Here is a 22,525-nt window from a genome sequence, read left to right on the forward strand (position 1 = left end):
GAAAAGACTATGAGCAGAACTCAGTTTGAGCTAAAATTGAACTTCACCACCACTTTTCCATTCCATGGTGTTGCTGCGTTGCTACATGGCACACAGACATTTAGCAGCTGAATGATTCTCCTGCCACTGATATCTCCAGGCCAGGAAAAGCTTTGACCACTAAACTTCTGTATGTCACGCCGCTGCTAAAGGTACAGGAGCCCTGCTAGATAAAAGGTGACAACCCTAAGACACCCCCCCTCCCCTTGAAATGGTTCTGTGTCCCTGCCCCTCCCATGGAAAACCAGAAAGCTTTCCCCAGGCATGGCTGAGAATGTCTGTGCCTGAAACCCCGCCTCTAAACATTGGAGTGTGAAACATAGAGACAAGAAATTCAGACAGGATGGCTTGGCTTGAGGACAGGCACCTCTTGGAATGCGTGGAAGAGTTGGATTTATGGGTTCAAGTAGAGGAAAGGGGGTGTGTGTATACTAAGGAGGGACTTAGGTTGGGCAGAGCTTCTGTGCAGTACAAAATAATTTGGAGTCCTCGTCCCTTCATCTGCCTCACACCTCCCTTCCACTTCTGTTCCCAAGCCAATTTTGAAGCCTCCAGCAACAAAATATTCGAGACGGCAGAGTTGGCAAGCGTAATACCGGCTGACACAGTGGTGCAGCAATGTGGGGGTAGGGAAAAGGGAGACAGGCACATGGGGAGGCGGCATCAGAAAAGCTGCCTTATCTAACCAGGCAGATATAATGAAGTTGTTTCTCAGCAGGCACAATAAAGGGATTGTTGCATGGGATTTGAAAATTGCTTAATTGTGTCAGGGTGTCTTCCTCCTCCCTTTCTGGGTCCTCCTGAGAAGCTTCTTCTTCTCCTTTCATGTTTACATGAAAAATAGCCCAGTGCAGGGGAATGGAGATGGTTTTTTTCTGAGAAGAAAGAAGCTGTAGAGCCTCGAGCCTCCCTTGGCGTTGTGTCCTCTGACTTTGAGGCTCTACTCTCTCTGATGTGATCATGTGGGCTGGCTTCAGTTATTCTGGACTGTACCACTACAAAGTGCATGTGTGCACATAAGCTGGTGCCTCCAGACATGGACAATTTAGCAGCACCCAATAATGCATGTTCTGCTTTAAAACTAAAATTGCAATTCTGTTGTTGTTGTATCATCATCACCACTTTGCAGCTTAGTTCTTATTTCCACAGCACCAAATGTTGTGCCGGGAAATTTTCATTTGGGTGGGTGGAGGTTAAACCCACTCCCTCTGCCATCCACTGCACTCCTGATTCTGATCCCCATTGCAAGGCCAGACTACTGGGAAAGGGAAAATGATAGAGCTGCTTCCTAGACAGGAGAGATGGACAAGAGAGAAGGAAATAGCTCTATACAGGCCGTGACCAGCCAGGAACACTATTGAACAGACCACCTGCACCTGGGTAAACTGCAATATAGTCTGAGCTTTGGGTGGATGGGAAAATGGAAACTGAACATGGAAAGCAGGAGAGGAATGTGTTTTGATTGCACCATCATGCAGATGCGCTGTAGAAAGCGAGTAAATAAATTTTGGCTATTCTGCAGTGTGGAAACACCCAGGGTTTATTATTTTGATTGCTCCCCCACATAAAAGTTCCCAGCATGCAGTACACACAGGGAGAGAGCTATGCCAAAACCGTGTGCAAATGTGCTAATTCAGGGAGTGCATAAGCACAGAGCATTCCAATATCACTTGTAGCTGAGTAAGATTGTCTTCCATGAACACAGTTTTAACAGTGCGTCTGTAAGTGACTGTGGAGGCCAGTTCTGGATCCGCATGTCCTTCCACAGTGGTTTTTGGGTGGGAGTTGATTATGGTGAGGGTTTGCCAAGCATGCCTTCCTCTTAGGATGTTTCTCCCTTTTGTCCTGAGTTTGAGCATCTTCAAAGCCCACAGCACCTTTGGTAAAGGCTGTTCTCCAATTGGAGCACTCACAGGCCAGTGTTCCCCAGTTGTCTGTGTTTATACTACATTTTTAAATATTTGCCTTGAGAGAGTCTTTAAATCTCTTTTGTTGACCACCAGCATTACGCTTTCCATTTTTAAGTTCAGAATAGAGTTGTTGCTTTGAAAGACCATAATCAGGCATCTGCACAACATGACCAGTCCAACGAAGTTGATGTTGAAGAATCATTGCTTCAACGCTGGTGATCTTTGCTTCTTCCAGTACACTGACATTAGTTCGCCTGTCTTCCAAAGTGATGTGGTGCCCTGAAGTGGTACAGTCCAGAGTTCTGCCACCTCAAGTCCCCTTATGAACATAGGATGCTGTTTTATACTGAGTCAGACTATTGGTCCATCAAGCTCAGGATTGTTTGTTGTGACTGGCAGCGGCTCCCCAGGGTTTCCAAGAGGGGACATTCCCATCCCTACATGGACATGCCAGGGCTGAACGTTGGACCTTCTGCATTCAAAGCAGACGTTCTACCCCAGAGCTATAGCCCTTCCCATTTTGATTTTTAACTTTACTGTGTGGAACCTGCTGCATTGTCGCTGCTTTTCATGGAGCAAAGGTAACACAAGTAGCTCCAAGCTTCATGGAAGCAACTCACTCTATAGGTTTAAGCCATGCCAGGTTGGTACCAGATTCAGGTAGGTAGCTGTGTTGGTCTGACGCAGTCAAAATATATAAAAAAATAAGAAAATTGTCCAGTAGCACCTTAAAGACCAACTAAGTTTGTTCTTGGTATAAGCTTTCATGTGCATGCACACTTCCAAGAACAAACTTAGTTGGTCTCTAAGGTTGGTACCAGTTTACGGGAAGAGTAATAACTGGGAGGGGAGGAGCTCTAAGAACGGCAACCTCCCACACAGCCTAGGACTCCTTAACTTAACTTTGCAGCATGGGAAGAAACTGAATAGCTCCCAAACCACAAATACATCATGAATCGGGACCCTCAGTCTGCCTCCTCAGTCTATGTGGCATGTTGAACGGCTCTGAGAAATGTAGGGATGCACATTTGGTGAGCCAAACTGAGCTTTATCTTTATGGCAGCCAGTTCTGTAATAAAAAAAATAAATCCCTGGGCGAAAGTAAATTAAAACCACTAGGGATTTGTTTGCTGCACTATTCCATCTCTTTGTGATTATGACAATTCTTGTATTTGCATTTTCAAGTCTTTACTCATGCTGAGCTGTCTTGTAACATTTTTAAGCCACTGTTTTACATTGTTCAAGGCCTAACAGAACACTGCCAGCTACCGCTATTTTGCTCGTTAGCAAAGTTAACTTGAGGGAAACGGGGAATGCTTGAAGACTTCGTTTAATCCTAAATTTTAAGCGGACCAGCCAGATTCACGCTTCCTGGGCTAATAATATGCAGATTGGAACACAGTTGTCCTCCAAATTTTGCGACGCAATGCTTGGTTCAAAAAAAGTAACAAAATAATAAACAAAAAAAAAGGAAAAATAGTACTTTAGATTAATATGAGTATTTAAGAATCTGAATTTCCATGCACTTAAACACACACACACACACACACCTGAACTGTGAGGAAATAGCTCAGAACAAAATTATGTGAAACTAGCAGAGTCTGGAAATAGCCTGATCTGTTCATCCCTATGGCAGTGCTTGCTTTGTATTGCCTTGCCTAACTTCTGAGGGTAGTGCTCTCTGGTCCTGTAGCAGGTGCTGCTATTGGAGGCTGGTCCATTAGGGCAAATGGAGAACTGCCCCACCAACCTCAGTCTGCCCTCATCCAGTCCCCACGGGCCTATCTACTTGCTTACACCACCTGCCAGCTTCCTCCTCCTCCTTGTTCACACTTCCTCTTGTCCCGTCACTCCCCCCACCCCCGGGAAAACCAGTTGTTTACCTCTGAATCAGAACAGATGTCAATAGGTTTTTTCTGCAGATTGACATTTGCTCAGACGCGGCACTAAAGAGTGAGTTTTCCTGGGGAAAGCGGCCAGGCAAGCGAAAAACTTATTGGACCCATGCCTAGATAACATGGGATGAGCGGAAAACCACTTGGATCCATGCTTTCTAGGCACGGGACAAGCGGAAGTGTAGGTGAGTCCTTAGTCTGAGTGTTGCCCTCATAAAAATCATCTGAGGGGGAAGGTAACGAAACCCTACATGGTGTGGCTGATGGCCAAGAGTGATGAAAGTTGTCATCCAAAATATCTGGAGGGCACCAGGCTGGCTAGCCCTCTAGTAAGCGGTCTAAATAATATATAAATAATTGGCAGGGAGAAGGGCAGATATTTTGAACATTCGGATGAACAACTGCTGAGTTGAGTTTTGCACCCTCTGATTGGGTAGATAGACCAGGCCTCTTGCAACCATTGTGCAGGAACACAACACTCCCCTAACCTCTCAGGTTCCAAAAGGGTTCCCTCTCTTCCCCCTCTCTTCCCCTTTCTCTCCCCCTCCTTTTAAAGTACAGTGGCACCTCGGGTTACAGACTCTTCCAAGTTACAGACTCCGCTAACCCAGAAATATTACCTCGGGTTAAGAACTTTGCTTCAGGATGAGAACAGAAATTGTGTGGTGGCAGCGGGAGGCCCCAGTGGTACCTCAGGTTAAGAACAGTTTCAGGTTAAGAACGGACCTCCAGAACAAATTAAGTTCTTAACCCGAGGTGCCACTGTACAGCACTAGCTGAGCATACTCAAGACCACCCTGCCAGGATTCAGTTTTATATTAAAAGGTCATCTCCAAGCTAAGCTTGCATATTGGGCATCCATAATAGGATAAACACAGTGACCATCCAGATTGGTCCAGGTCAGTCCTTGGCATATATGACAACCCTCAGATTAAGTCCTGATGTTGAAAAAGAGTGGGCTGTGGAGAGAGAGGGTGGTCTCCCTTATTTGCTGTGTGTGTGTGTGTGTGTGTGTGTGTGTGTGTGTGTGTGTGTGGTGTTGTGTGTGTGTGTGTGTGTGTGTGTAGAGCTTTAAAAATAATTGTCCTTGTATCCAAGGCCATTTAGGTTAGTGAAAAAGCACATTCTTTGTATGCAGAAGGTCCCAAGTGCCTCCAGCTACAGCTGGGAATGTCCCTTGTCTGAAATCCTGTAGCAGGATTTGCCAAGGATCTGTCTTGCATGCAGAAGGCCCCAGGTTCAAAACAGGGCATCTCCAGGTAGGTGTTCCCTGCCTGGAGAGCTGGGTTGTTGAGCTTGTTTTGTTTTGGCCTAAATTGTTGAGCCATTTCTTTGCAAAACCCCCCCTGCAAGATTAAGTTTTTGAACTTTTTTTTTGGGGGGGGGGAATTCACCAAAAAAGCAACACTTCCAATATGGGCTGCCATGTGCCTGGATTTTTCGGGACATTTTAACCAATTTCTGAAAATACCACCCAGGCGCTAATTTCAGCAGACAAATCCTGGACATGTCTGGGAAATTCCAGATGTCTGGAATTCCCAAACTAAAAATCCCAACTTGCCCCCCTCCAGGACAGATTGATCTAGTTAAGCTTGACAAAGTCCAACCTGTGATTTTGGTAGTTGCCGTTCTTCAGGGTTATCAGTAAAGTGTTTTATAAAGGGATGCTCCATTTCAACAAAATCAGCTATATCATTTGTATTATTCAATGCATGTAATCTCTTTGTTAATTTTTCTGATACAGCGATAGGCCATACATTCTGTTTCCAATGAGAGATGCACAGTTGTTCCAATCCTTTCCAGTTCTGCGCTACTAAAAGAAAAGTAATTAGTTCTTTGTAGGAAAGGTCAGGTTGCCCTTCTTTAAAAATAGATAACAATCCCAAACTTGGGGTACATTCCATATGTTGGCCTGTAATATAGCTTATTTCTGTAAACACTCTTTGCCAGAAAAGCTTTTTATGTTCAAACATCCACCACATGTGAAATGTTGTACCTATTGCAGCCTCTCCAGCACAATAGTGGAATAGTTTTATTAATAGCTATGGTGTCAAATGAGTATGAGGCACCTTGCTGTGTTCCTGCGATCTAGGCTGGGTCTGAAAATTATCGTGATGTTTTATCTTCCCTTTTCCAGTCTTTGAAATGTTCAAGGTAACCTCTGCAGTACTCATTTCCTTTGTTGGTTGTGTTGGCGAGAAAGGAAACTGGAAGTTCTTCTGCTTTTGTGAACCAACCCCTGTCAATTTACAGATTATCAGTTTGGCAAAGAATTGAAAGGGCACAGCAGCCAGCACAGCTAGTGAAAGTCACCAAATCAGTGAAGGTACCAAAGTTCAGCAAACTCAAAGCACACTAAGTCGCTGCTGCCAAGTCTAGACAGCACAGCAAAACCCCATCAGAGAAAATTCATTTTGAGTCCTGTCTCCTTAATTTGAGCAGCAGATTTCCATAGCAAACCCAGATGCCTGTTTGAATTCTGGTGCCATCTGTACCTTGTAATTCAACTTTAAACTTCCTTTCAGTAACGGCAGCTGTTGTCCGCCTGCCTTTTGTCTGAAGTTGTACTGCATCATGGGTTTTGTAGTCTTAAGGCATCATAGTGTTCAGGCTCTCATTTGGGGGGGGGGCATACACATGTTGGAGTTGGTGTCAGGTAGCGTCTGGTCCCTGAGCAAGGCAGGCCGACAGAGAGCTCCAAGTGGGCAAATTTATCTGACAAAAGATGAAGACAACCTGAGCATTTTTAAACTGTCTGCCAGCAGACTGCCTCTCCTAAGCTCCACCCCTTGAGGAAAATGCGAATTCTTAAACCCTCTGGCCTGAAGATGGGCGTAGAAATCATAGAATTGTAAAGCTGGAAGGGACCCTGAGGACCATCTAGTCCAGGGTTTCCCAAACTTGGGTCTCCAGCTGTTATTGGACTACAATTCCCATCATCCCTGACCACTGGTCCTGCTAGCTAGGGATGATGGGAGTTGTAGTCCAACAACAGCGGGGAAACCCTGATCTAGTTCAACCCCCAGCAATGCAGGAATATGCAGCTGTCCCATACAGGGATCAAACCTGCAACCTTGGTGTTATCATACATTCCTACCACCTGCCTGGTATACTGCCTGCACTACTGGACCAATGAGGTACTATGACACTATGGTGGGTGGCATTTAGTTGCTCAGGATCAGGGAAAGGTGCCCACGAGGGTCCTGACTCCTGTACAGGCTCTGTGGACCGGGTTTTCTGTAGGCTCCTGTCTGTCAGCCTCAGTGGTCTTGTGGAAGCGATAACAAGATGTGGCTCTTGCACATGGATGCTTCATTTGCAACAATGCAGACGGTTATGTATCAAATGTTTATAATGTTAGGAGAATAGAGCAGGTTTGGTGCAAAAGAGTAGTTATCTCAAGACCACTCAATGTTCATTTGTTTAGGACCCGACTAGCTCTTCACTCAAAAGTGCTGCCTGCTACTCCATCTTCCAGACTTAGCTGTCTTCCAGGCTTAGCTTCACTACAGAAGGCTGGATTTGCTCTTGATGCAAATACCACAGCCAGCGCATGATATCAAGCCATGCTTTCTTTACAGTTTGTTCAACACACCAGGAGGGGGGCTGTTGACAGGGAGAAGTCTGCAAGCTCTGCCCCTCCTCCTCACCTTTCGTATCACTCTGCAAAAAATGGAAGGCAAACATATCAAGCAGGGAGCCTTCTGGATGTGTGGAGGCTCTCTACATGTTTTTCCAGGGATTTTAAAACATGTGGGGATCCTCCACAAGCACACAGTTTTCCTGCTTCACTCATTAGTCCTCCAACTTATTGAGAGCAGTTCAAGGGACTCTTCCCTTTGCATGCTGAATGAACTGACTTTTGCAACACCTGAAGAGGGCTAATGTGAATGCTGAACCTGATCCAGCAAAATAAATTCCCAAAAATCTCATATGTGGTGTGGAAATTAAAGCATGCAATTAAAAACATTTGCCAGTCAGTTTGGGTGTAATCTGCCGTGTTGCTGCTGGTTTTAAACAACTTCAGCAAACAAGCTCCATCGCTTTTGATTTCGGTAATACGTAAAAACATGCTTCAATCTCCCATTGAAATTGGTGGGTCTCGAAGCACTTACCTTTGGCTGGCTTGTTCCCATCCATGTTTATCCCTTTAATTTCTTCTTCTTTTTTTAAGCAACAATAAATCAAGTCTGTTTTTGAAGAGCTAAACAACACTCAGAGTGTCACAGTCAGGAAAACAAAGCATCTGATTTGCATAATGTCACCTTCATTTGCATAATGAAACAATTTAGTGTAATCTTTTTTATTTGGAAGTGAATTTGGGCATCTTCAGCTGAAGATGCTCTCGGTTAGGTGAGCTCCCCCAGATCTAACCATTGAATTTCATCAATGGTGGTGTGTTTAGTTCCCCAGTGTTCTCTTTTCTTCCTTCATCAGCCGCACAGTAGCTTTTAAACCCTCCACATGTAGTGATGCGGATGTGGGCTTCTATTCCTGTGTGGATCATGTGCCAAGTATAAACAGCCACAGGCTTTGCTTTCAAAGGCCCAGGCATCTTAGTAGAGTGGCAGGTACACAGATGAAGTCAAGAGGGTCTCTTGGGTGAAAGGTGTTCCATAAATATAAGAGCATATTATCATCACTGATGCCCATTTGAATCTCACAGCTCTCATCCCTTGACACACTGTGCCATAAAATAATTCATGAAATGTAAGAAGATACATGGTATATAGACTAGAATACTTATTAGCCAACTTAACACAGGCAGGTTTTTTGAGATTCATGGGGCTCTTCAACAGGCAGAAGAGGAAGGGAGTAAACCCAGCAGACGAAATTTTATACAAACTGGTGTTTAGTTTTAACTCGTACCAGGTCTCCGATAGCATGCTTAGAAATGGCTGTGATTAAGGCAGCACAGTAGACAAATTGTTGAAATAAATCAATACATTATGCATAGAGCAGGTGACAAGTCGCAGAAACGTGTGCATGGCAAATGAAGGGGTTATTTGCAAAACTAACACGCCCTGTATGTTGAACATCAGTCCTTTGCAATGCATAAGAATGCTTACAAGTTTGAAATGTTATTAATTTCTACAATAAGAGTAGGAAGTATTCAATACATCCTTGAAAGTACTTTTTCTTGTCTGTGTGGCAATCCTAAATCACAGTTAATGTGTGTGTGTGGTTCTGGTTGCTTAGTGGTAAGGGAAGAACCCTCTTTCCTTGCTCATAAGGCAACCCTGTGCTGATACCCTCAGCCACCGTAAACTCTGGTTTTCTGACTACTCTATTAATTTGGACGTGTTCTCCTTATGTTTCGGAAACTTACTGAAGTTTCCTATTCAATGTTGTTTGAAATTGAAATTTGAGCCTCTGGTAGATCAAAGCAAACTGCTCTACAGCTCAGGTCTTGCAAGCTAAATAACACTTTGCGGGAAATTAGGAAAGAGCTTTACAAAGGACCCCAGCTATGCTGCAAAGCGCCATGCAATGCGCCATGTGAAGTATGCTTTGCAGTCCAGCTCAGGTTTGTTGGCAAGCGCTTTGATCTGCCAAGCTCTGCTCCTAATAAGCCTTGCTGAAGCCAAGCTGATAGATCAGAGTTGAACTTTTTACAAGGCAGTAGCCTCCATTTTGGAGGGGAGAGCAAATTAATTAAGTTAAAATTCTCTGATCAAATGCTCAGCATACAAACCATGCGGGGGGGGGGAACACCCCAGCATATCATGTGCAAAGGACGGAGAAGACATACACCCACTGTTCAGCCTTAAAAGAATGGGAATAAGATACGTACCGGTAAATATGTTCAGGCACAGAAGGGTTGTTTGGCCTCCCTTTCCTCATAGATTGAGAGGATGAGAATAAATGGCCATGAAGCAAACCTAAATCTCCCTCTTTTTGGATTTTCAAAAGTTGTCAGATCCAGTGGCAGAATGGAGCATGCAGAAAACGGAGTCTGCTTACCCTCTTAGTATAGACTAACTGCATACATTTGGGAAATCTGTAGCCAAGCAAACATACCTGTTTGCCAATACAGAGAACATACTTTGTAGCTGGCTGTAATCCCTGGCAGAAGCAATGAGAAAATATTTCTGTTCCTTTGAGAATTATCAGCTCTTTCCAAATACTATTCTCCCCGTGCAAAGAAAGCCCAACATGTGAATCTTGAACATTGGCTGAAGACTCAGGAGAATATATTCTCCTTTATTAATCCCCTCTGACAGGAGCTCAATGAGACATTCTTCCCAAAGCACACCTCTCTTGCCCAGGTTCCTGTGAATGACAAGTGCTAAGCACCCCATCTCCATGTCACTAGATCTGTGCATTGGCAACCCACAGCCATTCCCACCTTTTGACTAGAGCTCTGCTCCCCATCTGTCAGTAAGGTTGAGAAATTCAGTTCAGTTTTCATTTAAAGGTGATCCTTCCTAATTATCACTTCAGAATCAATAGTGAGCCAAAAAAGGTGCTACCCTTTGAAATCTGTACTTTTTTGCAGGAACCAAAAACATGGGTACCAAAATGTGTAAATTAGGGAAACGTGCCTGAAAATGCATATATTCATGAAAATAACATATAAAAATGTATTCTGTCATGGGAAATGGCTTGCAGTAACATGCATACAGAAAAATTGCATACAGGATTGTATGTATTAGGACAATAGTTCCCAAACTTTCCCCCCATGAGTCACCTGAAAATTGCTGAGGGTCTTAGTACACTACTTAATATCTCTCCCCCCCCCCCCGCCTGTTGAAACAATTATAATGTGCTTTGCTAGCTGCTAGGTGATTTTTAAATGTATTTTGTTGCTTCTTTTAATTCTTATATGTTGTATTTATTGAATGACCATTTGAATTCCATAGAATCCATCAAACTCATATGGTAACACAGTGAAACACAGTGCAAGAAGTAAACGAAGCAATAAAAATACAATTAAAAAGCAGTATGAATATTTAGTGCGATGAATGTGCTGCTCCTTACCGTCAACCCAAAATCCACCTGAACGAAGCTTGGTCTGCAAAGAGCTGGTCGGGAACCCCTGCTTTAATTAAAAACTAAAATTAGAATTCTGGAGTTAACTGGAAGGCTTTGCTTGCTGTCAGGACTGGTGTCATCCATGTGCTTGCTCTTGTCTAAATTACTGCTAATATCTTCCCTTTTCTACATGTACAAGTCTGAACTTCTTTGCAGGTTGCCATGTGCCTAGATTTAGCATATCTAAATAATGTTGGGGGCGGTATTGACAGTGCTTGGTTACTTAAAAGGCCATGCCTGTCCAACTTCACAAGGAACTGGTTCCTTCATCATAGTTTCATTTATTTATTCTGCTAGCAGAAGCTATGGGGGAGACACAACACAGCTGTAGACAATTGGAAACTTAACTCGTCAGCCGCAATCTCCCGCTTATCTCTTCAGATGTAAGTCCTGGAAACAATATCTAGGGGGAAAACTGCTTTCCTTCACGTTTGACTGTCATGGCTTCCCCAAAAGAATCCTGGGAATTTAGTAAGGGTAGTGACACCATGTCTGCTAAAGATTCCAAGCCCCCAGGCTCACTGTTCTACAGTTGCTATTATTCCCTGTAGCGATGGAATGACTGTTAAACCGGATTAGGCTTGTAGTACAGTTAAGCCCTGTGTTTTTCAAGAAGTCACTGACATGCTCCCAATATTGTAATGTATCCTCTTGTGTGATGCAGTCATGAAATCTGTGGCACACAATAGCACCTTTGTATTAGGGATGAATGAATCCGTTGATTTAAATCATCATATATATGCATTTGCGTACATATTCTTTGGGTTGGAGAACTGCATGGCAAAATCTAAAGAAGTTTGAATTTCAAAAGATGGCTGCACTTCATTGTGCTTTTTGTTTCAGGAAGTGCAAGTTAGGTGGGCTGGCATTAAAATGTGAACCAAACAAAATTTAGTCCTGAGGTGTATCTAGGGCCCTTTTTCTTGTAGGAGCTGCATCTCTGGGGCAAGATTCCAAAACTGCTAAGAAAAATCAGGATAGATAAGCCCTGTGCAGTTGTTTGGCACACAACACGGATGGGCAAAACTATCTTTTTCCATTCTCAAGTGTACTGTTCTTAAATTCACAGTACCATGTTTCTGCAGCAATTTGCATTAAAAAAAACCATCATTAAAATTTGTCAGCATTTTAGTGCAAATCTTTCCCAATAAAGGGGATAAAGGGAAATTATGTGACTTGCCTAATATACATGTTTTTGAAAGCAATTTCCTCTAATGTAATTTTGTATGTTATTTTCTTTGATTTTTGCATTTTGACACATTTCCTCCCAACATGTGGGTGCCAGATTCACCTGGGTTATGAGTTTCTGGGTGCCAGACACTGAAATCCTGGATTCAGCAAATGTTAGAATATAAGCCAGGCCAGTTTCCTGATGAGGAAATTGATGAGGCCGTTAGAAGAGCAAAAGGAAGATGGTGAGCCATTAGGAAAGCCAAAGAGAGGGGACTCTGCCAGATAGCAAATGGGAGAGGCACCTCCCTCAACTCAGAGTTAGTTAGAAGCCAAAGGCAGAATTTGAAGTAGAGTTTGAGAGCTGGTGGTGATGTGACCTTGAGGGGAAAGTTTGCAGGGTAGTAAAGGTGGCAAGCTGGAAAGAAAGGGTCAGAGGACAATGGTTGATGTCTGTTTTCATCCAAGGCTGTGCCTATGCCAGTAGCATAACCCTATTGGAGTGTTAATGCCGTGAACCCCTCCATTGTAGGCTCAGGTTGTATGTATGTGTAAATAAACCATTTACAGTAAAGACATCACAGTCTCCGCTGTGCCTCATTTCCAAAAGAAAACATAACCACTGGCTAAGTGCCTGAGACCCCTGGAATCTCACACCACTCAGAGATTGGGGTGATGCGTAGCAATATGCATTTTTGTATATTTGCACTGTAGAGTAGGAAGATCTTCATCCCAAAATTCGGAGAAGCGTTGATATCACAGGAGAGGTGTATTTTTGTTTGCTGTCAGCTCAAGAAGGGCTGTGAAGAACAGGCCCAGCTATCCCTGTACCTTGAAGCTGCTCCATACATGAACCCCCTTCACACTGATGCCAGTTACGCATCAATTAGGGATGCACGCAGCAGCTCCTGGGGGCAAGACTAGCCAGGCACATTCTCCATCACATATTTGGTACCCATGAGTGCTGAACAGCTGAACAGAACTACCCGTGGGACAGTCTCTTAGTGAGAGAGAGTCCGGTACACACAATATCCCACTGAGAATAACACACCCACCCCATCCCACAAACAAGCTTTGAAAGTTTGTTACAGTGGTACCTTGGGTTAAGTACTTAATTTGTTCCGGAGGTCCGTTCTTAATGTAAAACTATTCTTAATCTGAAGCACCACTTTAGCTAATGGAGCCTCCTGCTGCTGCTGCGCCGCCGGAGCACTATTTCTGTTCTCATCCTGAAGCAAAGTTCTTAACCTGAAGCACTATTTCTGGGTTAGCAGAGTCTGTAACCTGAAGCATATGTAACCCGAGGTACCACTGTATCTGGCAGCTTCAATTTAAAGAATGTGATCTTGTTTTGAGACTGGGCAAATTTAAGTATTTAACTACCACTGTTTTTTCTCACCCCAAAATTGTCCCCCAGAAATGGTCATGGCTTCAAATTCCATTCACCTAAGCCTACTCTGCCCTCTCAAATTTAGCTCTGGCGGATTCTTTTCAAGATCACCACCCTCCTATCAATGTGGTTTGGGAGTCCACTTTTGGATACTGTGACTGAGCATGGCAGGGTGCTTGAAGGAGCTGTGTCTTGTCTTTCATTTTGGGGGGTTGAGTAAATTCATTGAAGTGAGCAAAAAGCCTCCGGACTTTCAAGCCGATTGCTCTTACTCAGCTCAGGTGACAAGAGTTGTAGATGTTTCATGTTGGTTGTGAGGATATAACTGATTTTCCATTCATTTCTTTGAAGCCCCTCCTGGAAATGTGGCAGCCCCATCTAGCAAGGAAGGCTGGCTATAGCCCTGATCGACCAGCCAAGAAGGAGGAGGAGGATCAGGCGAGAGAGACCCACACGATTGGTCCTGCCCACATGGTTCAATATACAGATGCTTACTGCAGCAGTGTGGGATCGCCACGAAGAAGCAGTTCCCACACCGCTGAGGTAACATGAGAAGGAACCCCATCAGTATCCAGAAAGAGGTGTACTGTATTTTGTGGCCAGCATTTGGAGGTTGGAGCGGGGGTGGGTAGAGCTCTGGGCCTAAAAGCCTTGATTTATTTTGAATTCTGGCATAAATTAAGCCTTGCTTTTTCTCCCTGAGTGTTCCACCTGATAAAACCGAAACAATGTCAATTCTGTGAAAGATTAACCTCCACTGATTTGAGAAAGTACCATCAAGTCAGCTACCCTGACATTTTGCCATGCACATGTGCCAGGCCCCTTAGCAACCAAGTTGAGAGCATAGCAACGGCAGCTCTTTGGCTGAAAACCCCCCACACCATTGTCAAAATATGGCTGTATCAGCTTTCCCCCTCTTCTTCCCCTTCTTTATCCAGTCAGTTTTATGCTGCTTCTTTTTTCTTTTCTCAATGAAGTAAGCTATCAGGGAGACGGGGAGGGGGAAAAACAGATTGCTCGCCTGATGTAGACGGGCAAAGCTTTGTCTCAGATTCAAAAACAGCTGCTCAGAGATAATCTTGAAGATGGTTTGATGATGGGAGATACCTTTGGGAAATGCCTGAATTTAAATATCTGGGTTATTTATTTATTTATTTCAAAGATAAGGATGTATGCAAGGTTTCAGCTTAACCAAGGGATCAAAGCAGAATCAAGTATTTATAAAGACACTAAGACAGAAAGCCTCAGGTTAAAAGTCAGAGCTGACAGTTGCAATATGCATGGTGACCATTTTTATCCTGTGTTTGCAAAAGACATGAGGTAAAATGAGGCAGCTGCTTCCAAGTGGTAGATTTTGGGCACCCATTTGGAGTCCCACATCTCCCTGGCCTTTAAAAGGATCCAGGCTTTTACTGAGGCAGTCCCTGCCCTGTGGGACTCCTTGCCAGTAGGAACTAATGTTGTTCGTCTTCAGTCATCTTCTAAAAACAGTATTATTCTGACAGGCCTTTCAAACCTGTTTGAAAGTGCCCACTTAATGCGTTTTTGGTTAGGCAGGCCTGTCTAGATGTGTAGAGTGTTGACCTGTGTTTTAATCTCTCTTTAGTTTACTGTTGATTTTAATTACCGTATCTTTCGAATGTTTTAAATGCTGCTTTTTAAACTGCCACACACACACACGTCTCCCCACATGCAGGTTTTATCACCGTCAGCAGACCCTCCAAGTGTCCCTGTTTTCCAGGGACAGTCCTGGATTTACAGAAACCATTCCGGTTTCTGATTTCATCCTAGAATGTCCTGCTTTTCCTTAGGACGTCCCTATTTTCATCAGACAAACGTTGGGGGGTATGGCAGGCTGTCCCTACGTTCATCAGAGAAACGTTGGAGGGTTTGCGAGTTATACAACTCCCGAGCCAAAGAGATAAGTAACTATACAACCTTTAGAAGATATCTGAAGAAAGCCCTGTATAGAGAAGTTTTTTAAGTATTTAATTGTGTTTTCATATACAGTATGTTGGAAGCCGCCCAGAGTGGCTTGGGCAACCCAGCCAGATGGGTGTGGTATAAATAATAAAATTATTATAATTACTATGTAATAGGATGTCCCTATTTTCATTGGAGAAATGTTGGAGGTTATGAGTCAGGTGGTATATGCATTTTGTTAAATAAACAAACGAATAAATAAATAAATAAATAAATAAATAAATAAAAATTCCCACTTTTCCCAAGGGGAATAATTATTCAAATTGGGCAGTTGTGTACATGTAGCATGGAAAATTGCTTTATACAGTTGCAACTTGGAGCACTGGCTTGATAGTGTGTGAACTAGGCCTCAGTTGTAATGTGTGCAGCTAGCTAAGCTAGGGAACCTGCCTTATACCGAATCAGACTATTATTCCAACTAGCTCAGTATTGTCTACTCGTGACAGGGTGTCTCCCAGTCCTACTGAGACATCCAGGGGATCAGTGGAGAGTCGGGAGACCTGTCCATTAGGACAAATGGAGTAGTATCCCCGTAACTTCAGTCTGCTGTCAGCCAGCCCTTGCTTGCCCATCTTCTTATTTACAGCCTGTCCGGGGATGGCATTGGCTATCAACTTCATCCTCCTTCCTCTCAGTGCTGCCTTTATTCATCTAAACGGCGAGGATCATGGGGGCGAAACTAGAATTAGTTGGCTCTGTCTGTTGATGGCTTTGGCTCCACCAACTGTTGGCCTCCCTGCCTTCTGGCCCACCACTTCCAGCAGGTGCCAGCCACTGCTGCAAAGGACTGAACCCGGGGCCTTTCTCCATGTATACCATGTCCTCTACTTCTGAGCTATGGCTGCTCCCCAATATAGCCATAATATATCTTTCCATAATCTATCTTTCCTCCCACCCCAAAACCAACAAGGCTCAGAGCCTATCTCATGCCATACCAAACCAGTGAAGGAGTTTTGTGGCTTTCAGCCCCCTAATGCAAGCTGTTCCTTGAAGGTTGGGAAATTTCAAAGCTGAAGGTTGGGAAATTTCAAAGCTCCATGTTGGCAACAACGCTGAGAGAGACAGAAAAATTGCAGCCAATTTTACGGTAAATTATTTACGGAGAGAACATTTTCTGTGCCACCCCACAGGAATAATTAAACTCTCCAATTAATGCCTCATTTAAACGATGATTATGGCTGTTATCATTTCAATATTGATTTCTTTCCCCTTCTTCCTTTCCTTTTCCTTTTAAAATCTGGTTTCAAAATATTAGTGTCCCTCCTCCCTGCCAGCCACATATCTCCCCAGCTTGCTTATTCCAGTAGTTGTTTGTTCTCAGCTAGCATTTGCTGACAAGAAAAAGCTTCTCTTTTTGTGTGCTTGTGTGTTTTTAAAAGATAAAATGGAGCCACACAAACGCTGCATCTTCTGGGTGCTGAATAGCTTCCATGCCGATGCAAATCTTGTGTTTGAAATGCTTGTGTGGTTGTTTGGAAACTGGGCTACATTCAGGCATGAGAAATGGCATTATTCAAAGGGTCTGAAAAGGTACCATGAGGAGGATTAACCCCTGGAAGATGTCCGGGGAGACCCTGTAGGAGTAGTTACTCTCTGAGAAATGTGGACAGCGGTATAATGACAATTAGCAGGCTAAAGATTGAGAGCAGAGCATTAATGCTGACCCTGCCTCCTGGCACACAGAAATTCTACACATAATATGGAAGGTGGCACCATCTATAGAGCCATAACTTCCTCTTTAAACAGGAAACTATTTCAAGCCATCCGTCAAGTAGTCTAGTTTTCTCACACTTGGAGAACTGAGCTTTAGTTCAGCAGGAGCTCATCGCTGTTTTATCACATTGCGAGATTTAATAGATTGACTTGTGTGGGTTCCCGCCCACCCGACCTCTCACAGCTGTTCTAAATCTGGTTTTATAAGCTAGATCAGGTTGTGCTATGTGCCCAGCAGAGAATGAAGCATTTATAAATATGGACATTAATAAACAAATCCCTGCCAAGCCTGTTTTTGTTTCTAGAAAGCTCTGGGACATAAAGAATTGCAATGGAAAATAGGGAGTGCCTGAACAGAATGCCAGTTCTTTACTTAGTGTGAGCAGCTATTCAACCCTTCAAAGCAGGGAGCAAGGAACCTCTGGCGCTCCAGATGTTGGTCTACAACTTCTACCATCTTTGATCTTTCTGATTGTAGCTGATGGGAGTTGTACTCCAACTTAGGTAGGTTTGCCTAAATGTCCCAATTCACACTTTGCAAAACAATCAAAATCTGAAACACGGCCATCTTTTTAAATAAGTGCTTCTTTGAATTTTGTGATATAGTTCCCTAGCCAAGGTTATGCTTTAAAAATAGGTAATGTTACTCACTACTTTGGAACGGTTATTTTTTTTATTATGAACAAATAAAACAAAAAATCCAAGTCTCCACAATTCAACTCTGACTCCTTTTCCCTTTCCCTTCTCTTTTTCTACCTTAAAGTTCTACATCTGCAGTGGGGAGGGGGGACAAAAAAAAAATCAACAGATGGTAAAAGGCCTTGTGTATAATCTTGCAATTTCCAGGGAGTCAGTGTTCTAAAATGCTTTTCGGTGCGGCTCTTGTTCACTCGGTATTTAAATAATTTACAGTTTTAAAAAGCACCTGAGGGGCCAGAGAATGATCTGACAGCCTTTGTTTGCTGTTGCTGTGAAAAAGTGGTGCAGATTCCAGCCTGGTTGGTGCCTGGGTGGGAGATGGCATGAAAGCCCCCGATAAGCTGTTCTCAGAAGCAGCATATAAGTATACTAAATAATACAAATGCCTAGGCCATATTAAAGGAAATAGGCCCAGATGGTCTCAGGGAGGAGAGAAGAGTCCTATTTCTCGAATCTGAGTTTAATTAGAGACTGCACCAAGCTAGTAGGATACAATTACTTGATGCGAACAGCTTTGAAGTGAATGGTACTGTTGGTGCAAGCTGCCTTAGGGTGGAGCCACAGAGCATTCTCTCTGCATGCTCTCTAGCAGACTCATCAGGGATATATGAACAAGCAGCTGGAAAATGGCAAGTCAGAGCCATAATACAGCTCTCTTGGAATAAGCGCGCGCACACACACACAGAGAAAGAGACACACACATCATCTGTTTAGCTGCCGTACCACGTAGACTTTTGTGGTGGTTCACTTTGAAGTGATTTCAAAGCTGTCCTTTAATGCTCCTTTTCTGTTTAAAGTGGTGCAGGAGACCCAGGAGTCCATGCTTTATCCAAAGCTGTAAATAAGCAAGGAAGAGTAAAAAAACCACACAAAAAATCATGTGTGCATCTATGTACACGCATGCGCGCACACATAAATTCTGTGCCCTGTATAAATTTGACCAGTAGTCTTTTTTTACTACTCGAGAGGAACTTTAAAGGAACAGGCTGTGGACAAAAGCCCCATTACCCTGATTGCCCAAAGTCCCCCTACTGAGATCCCACTAGGCATTTTCCATCCACTGTTTCTCTTTGTAGCCGTAAAGTTTTCAAACAAACAAACAAACAAACAAACAAACAGGACTAGAAGCTTTTTTTAAAAAAGGGGGAAATGAGATTCTCAAGATGCTGAATTATGTGCTCATAGTCACTTTCTGCACTTAAGCAGCCCGAGGAATTGTAAAATACAGCCCTGATAATCAGTGCCCTGTTTTTATAATGGGCAGAGTAAGCCCAGGCATAGCATGGCTTTAAAAGATGGTGGGCTAAGAAAGATGGGCTAAGATGGTGTTCAAATTTACCTTTGGAGAAGCTTAGACTTCTTGGCTTTAAACCTGCTACACACAACCTTTTCCCATTTGCTTTCTCTTGTGGGTGTTCTTCTGAAGAAGAAAAACCTGAACCTGCCAGTGCAGTTTATACTGTCAGCAACACAATGCATTTAAGGGCCCTGTTTTACCTTCAGGCTGCAGTGGGCAACCAAATGTTTGAATGGTCCCTTTAAAATAAATAAAGATAATGGCTCATAAATATTAGCCTGTTGGGTACGAATTTCGGTCCTTCTATGAATTAACAGTAGAACTCAAATTACTAGGGGGGCAGAGGAGGTGCACCCCCCCTTATTTTTTGTGCTGTATCCTTTAGGTAGCATATTTACAGCGGGGTCTCAAATTTCAGCAGCACCCTGAGCAATGCCAAAATTTGGTGCCCTCACTTCTCGCGCTCCAATTTAAATAATAGTTGGGGTGCCCGTAAGGCTCCACGCTCTGTGCTACCAAACCCGTTGTGCTCCCCTAAATCCGCCTCTGATATTTATAAGGCTACAAAAGAGCACAAGATGCGGCCTGCTGGATCAGGCCAGTGGCCCATCTTGTCCAGCACAAAAGCGCCTCCTGCAGTTTCCGGCAAGTGGCCTTCATATATGTGGGGGTGGGCATGAGTTGGATATTAACTAGGGATCAAGGGCTGCAACGTGTGGATTTAATTGAGGGCTCCCTTGCCTCTTCACCTGTAACTGGAGCACTTTTATACAAGCAACCTCCACACTTACAGGTTGGAGTGGTTCAGTCCAGAAAATAGTTTTGCACCTCGATTTTACTGATTGCATCAACTGGCCTAGAGTCAGCAAAGAACATGATATCTTTTACTAAACCAGCATGCTGTTTAAGCGTGTGTTGCACGCAGCGTTGCTCTACCCCCTCGCGACCCCCCTGTGGAAATGGCATCTTCGTACCGGGAAGATATACGGTCATTCACGCGAAATGGGACTCTTGGCATATTACTGTTCTTTACTGCTGGGACTCCATGCCCATTACTTTTGCCTGTTCCGTGCAGCCATAAACCTCTATCGCGCTTCCCTTCCAGCATCACAATGGGCCCCTTTATGTCTCCCCGGAGCTGTTTCCCCGGGCATAATGGATAGCCAGCCTCCTGCAACTTCAAAGGTTATCTGACTTGTCTGTCTGCTAATTCTACCTTTCCTGGTGTTATCGATAGTGTGGTCAGGAAAGAAATGAGTCCCAGGACCAACAAGGCTTTTGCAAGCAATGGCTCTGGTCCCGGGGTATGGAAGTCCACCTGTCCTGACCCTTGGTGCTTCTGTCACCATCTTCTGCTGCTGGGTGAGAAAGTGCCCTGCATCCCCGTGGGGCACACTCCTTGCACTTTAGACAAATATCTGCAAGGTGTTTTGTTCCCTAAAAGGAGGAGGAGGTAGCAACTCAACGGAGTGACCAGCCAGTGCCTGAAGTACAGGGATGAGGAACCGATGACTCTCCAGATGTCATAGGGCTCCATCAGTCCAAGCCAACATGGCTAATGGCCAGGAATTAAATTTCTGCAGGCTCCCCATTTCTTCTGTAGCGTAACAGCTTCAAAGTGCTGCTATGGTTCTACATACAGATACAGGTTGAAAATGTAGTTGTGGTACTCTGAGCCTCCCTCTTTTTTGAATTGGGATGGGGGGCTCAGTTCCTCTGCAATGTTTGTCACAACTTCAGACGCTTTGGTAGGATTTCAGTGTCCTAAGCTAGAGATGACGTGATGGTTCACTTGCTTGCAAATATATCCGCTCAGCAGCAGCTCCTCCCCTGCCAGTCTGATGTTTTAAGGTGCAAGCTGCCTTGAAACCACAAGAGACTGATGAGGGATGGAACTGCCCTCCTCTATCTACTATTGCCTTAGAAATGAAAAATGGCTTGCCTGCTGCATGCCATTAATTTGTGGAATTCGCAGCTACTAGGTATAGCCATGGCCTCTAGCTTAGTTTCAAACAAATCAGTGGAGGAGAGGCCTAGTATCAATAGATACTAGTCATGATGGATATATGCAATCTCCAGGCTCAGATGCAGGGGCTGAATACCTTCTGCTGAGGAGCAACAAGGGGAAAGGGCTCTTGCTTTTGTGCCCTGCTTTGGGGCTGCCCAGAGGCATCTGTTTGGTCGCTGTACGAGCATAGGCGCCGACTCCATGGGGCCTGAGGGGGCCCGAGCCCCCTCAAAAATTCGTTTGGGGGGGCTCTGCCCCCCCAATAATCTTGGGCGCCCCTCCAGCAGAGCGCCACCGCCGCCCCTCCCCCAGCCCAAAATGCACAGGGTCGGGCTGCATGCCTCCTGCCCTCCCTCCCGAGCAAAAGCTCCACCCAATTTCCTTCGGAGCTGATTAATAGGCGCAGCACGCTCTCCCCTATTCGCTCATGAGGAGGCGGCGCCACTTTATCTGCATATTCATGAGGTTATTTATTATTCATGAGCTTTCATTTATTATTCATTATTTATTATTCATGGGCTCCCCCAATATTTTTTATAAGTCGGCGCCCCTGTGTACGAGTCAGGATGCTTGCCCAGGTGGGCCATTGGTCTGTTCTTAAATGCTTGCAAGGAAAGGGTCCTGCGTGGACTCCTCTCCACCAGCAGAGTAGGTCTGCACTCAAGTAAATGCTCCAGCCTGTCTCTTTCGGCATGTGGGCTCTGCCCACTTGTCGTCATCTGCGGCAGGTCCCCTTTGTTCTGATGGTGCAGCACCATAGATGGGCCGACTGGACAGGAGCCAATCACAGTTATTCAGGACTGGAGTATCATAACTTTTGGTGCTGGCATGGCAGGGCGATGGGCCAGGATCCACAAAAAAGTAAGGAGATCTCTATAAGGAGTCTTGGGTGGAGCCGCCCTAAATCCTCAGCTCAGCTTCAGGGGCTTGAGGCTAGCTGACTTTCACCCATGCTGCAGACCCACACCGAGGTGGCCATACCTAACACCCCCAAAACTCCCTGTCAGCTCCCAGTCAGTGGGCTGTGTGTGTGAGAGAGACATTGGTCAGCAAGCGAGCTGTCTGACATCAGGATCCTTGTCCCAATGCCTCACCCAAACCTCCACTATTATTCTAGTAGCCATGTTTTAGCCTAGCTCTGGTCTCTGTGTGTCGTCTTTTGCTCCCATAAGCTCGCGTCCCTATGCCTGGGGACACAAACCACCTTGAACAGATTAGAAAGGCAACGTAAATGGGAGGAAGGAAGTTACTGGGATGAGAAGGGCAAAGAAAGGCAAGAAATGAGAGTGTGCTGAATGTAGGCTCAAACTAACTGTATGGTCGATGGAGCACTGGAACAGGTTGCCAAGAAGAGTGTGTGTGTGTGTGTGTGTGTGTGTGTGTGTG

At 44.4% G+C, this 22,525-nt stretch overlaps 1 protein-coding gene across 18 annotated transcripts in view; it reads left to right on the top strand.

Annotated features, from left to right (window-relative positions):
• The window catches only part of SRCIN1 (SRC kinase signaling inhibitor 1), a 264,954-nt gene that overhangs the window by 182,420 nt on the left and 60,009 nt on the right, over window positions 1-22,525 (top strand). For 9 of the 18 annotated variants that reach the window (XM_083469415.1, XM_083469417.1, XM_083469416.1 and 6 more), the window contains one exon: window positions 13,791-13,982. The exons of 8 other annotated variants lie outside the window; for them this stretch is intronic. In XM_083469415.1, the coding sequence (XP_083325541.1) occupies window positions 13,791-13,982 (192 nt within the window). Of the gene's footprint in view, window positions 1-13,790; window positions 13,983-14,346; window positions 14,416-22,525 lie in introns of those variants that run through there. One more of the 18 variants, XM_083469405.1, reaches the window with a different exon arrangement.

The sequence above is a fragment of the Podarcis liolepis genome, assembly GCF_965112155.1.
Source record: "Podarcis liolepis genome assembly, chromosome: 13".
Classification (NCBI taxonomy): domain Eukaryota; kingdom Metazoa; phylum Chordata; class Lepidosauria; order Squamata; family Lacertidae; genus Podarcis; species Podarcis liolepis.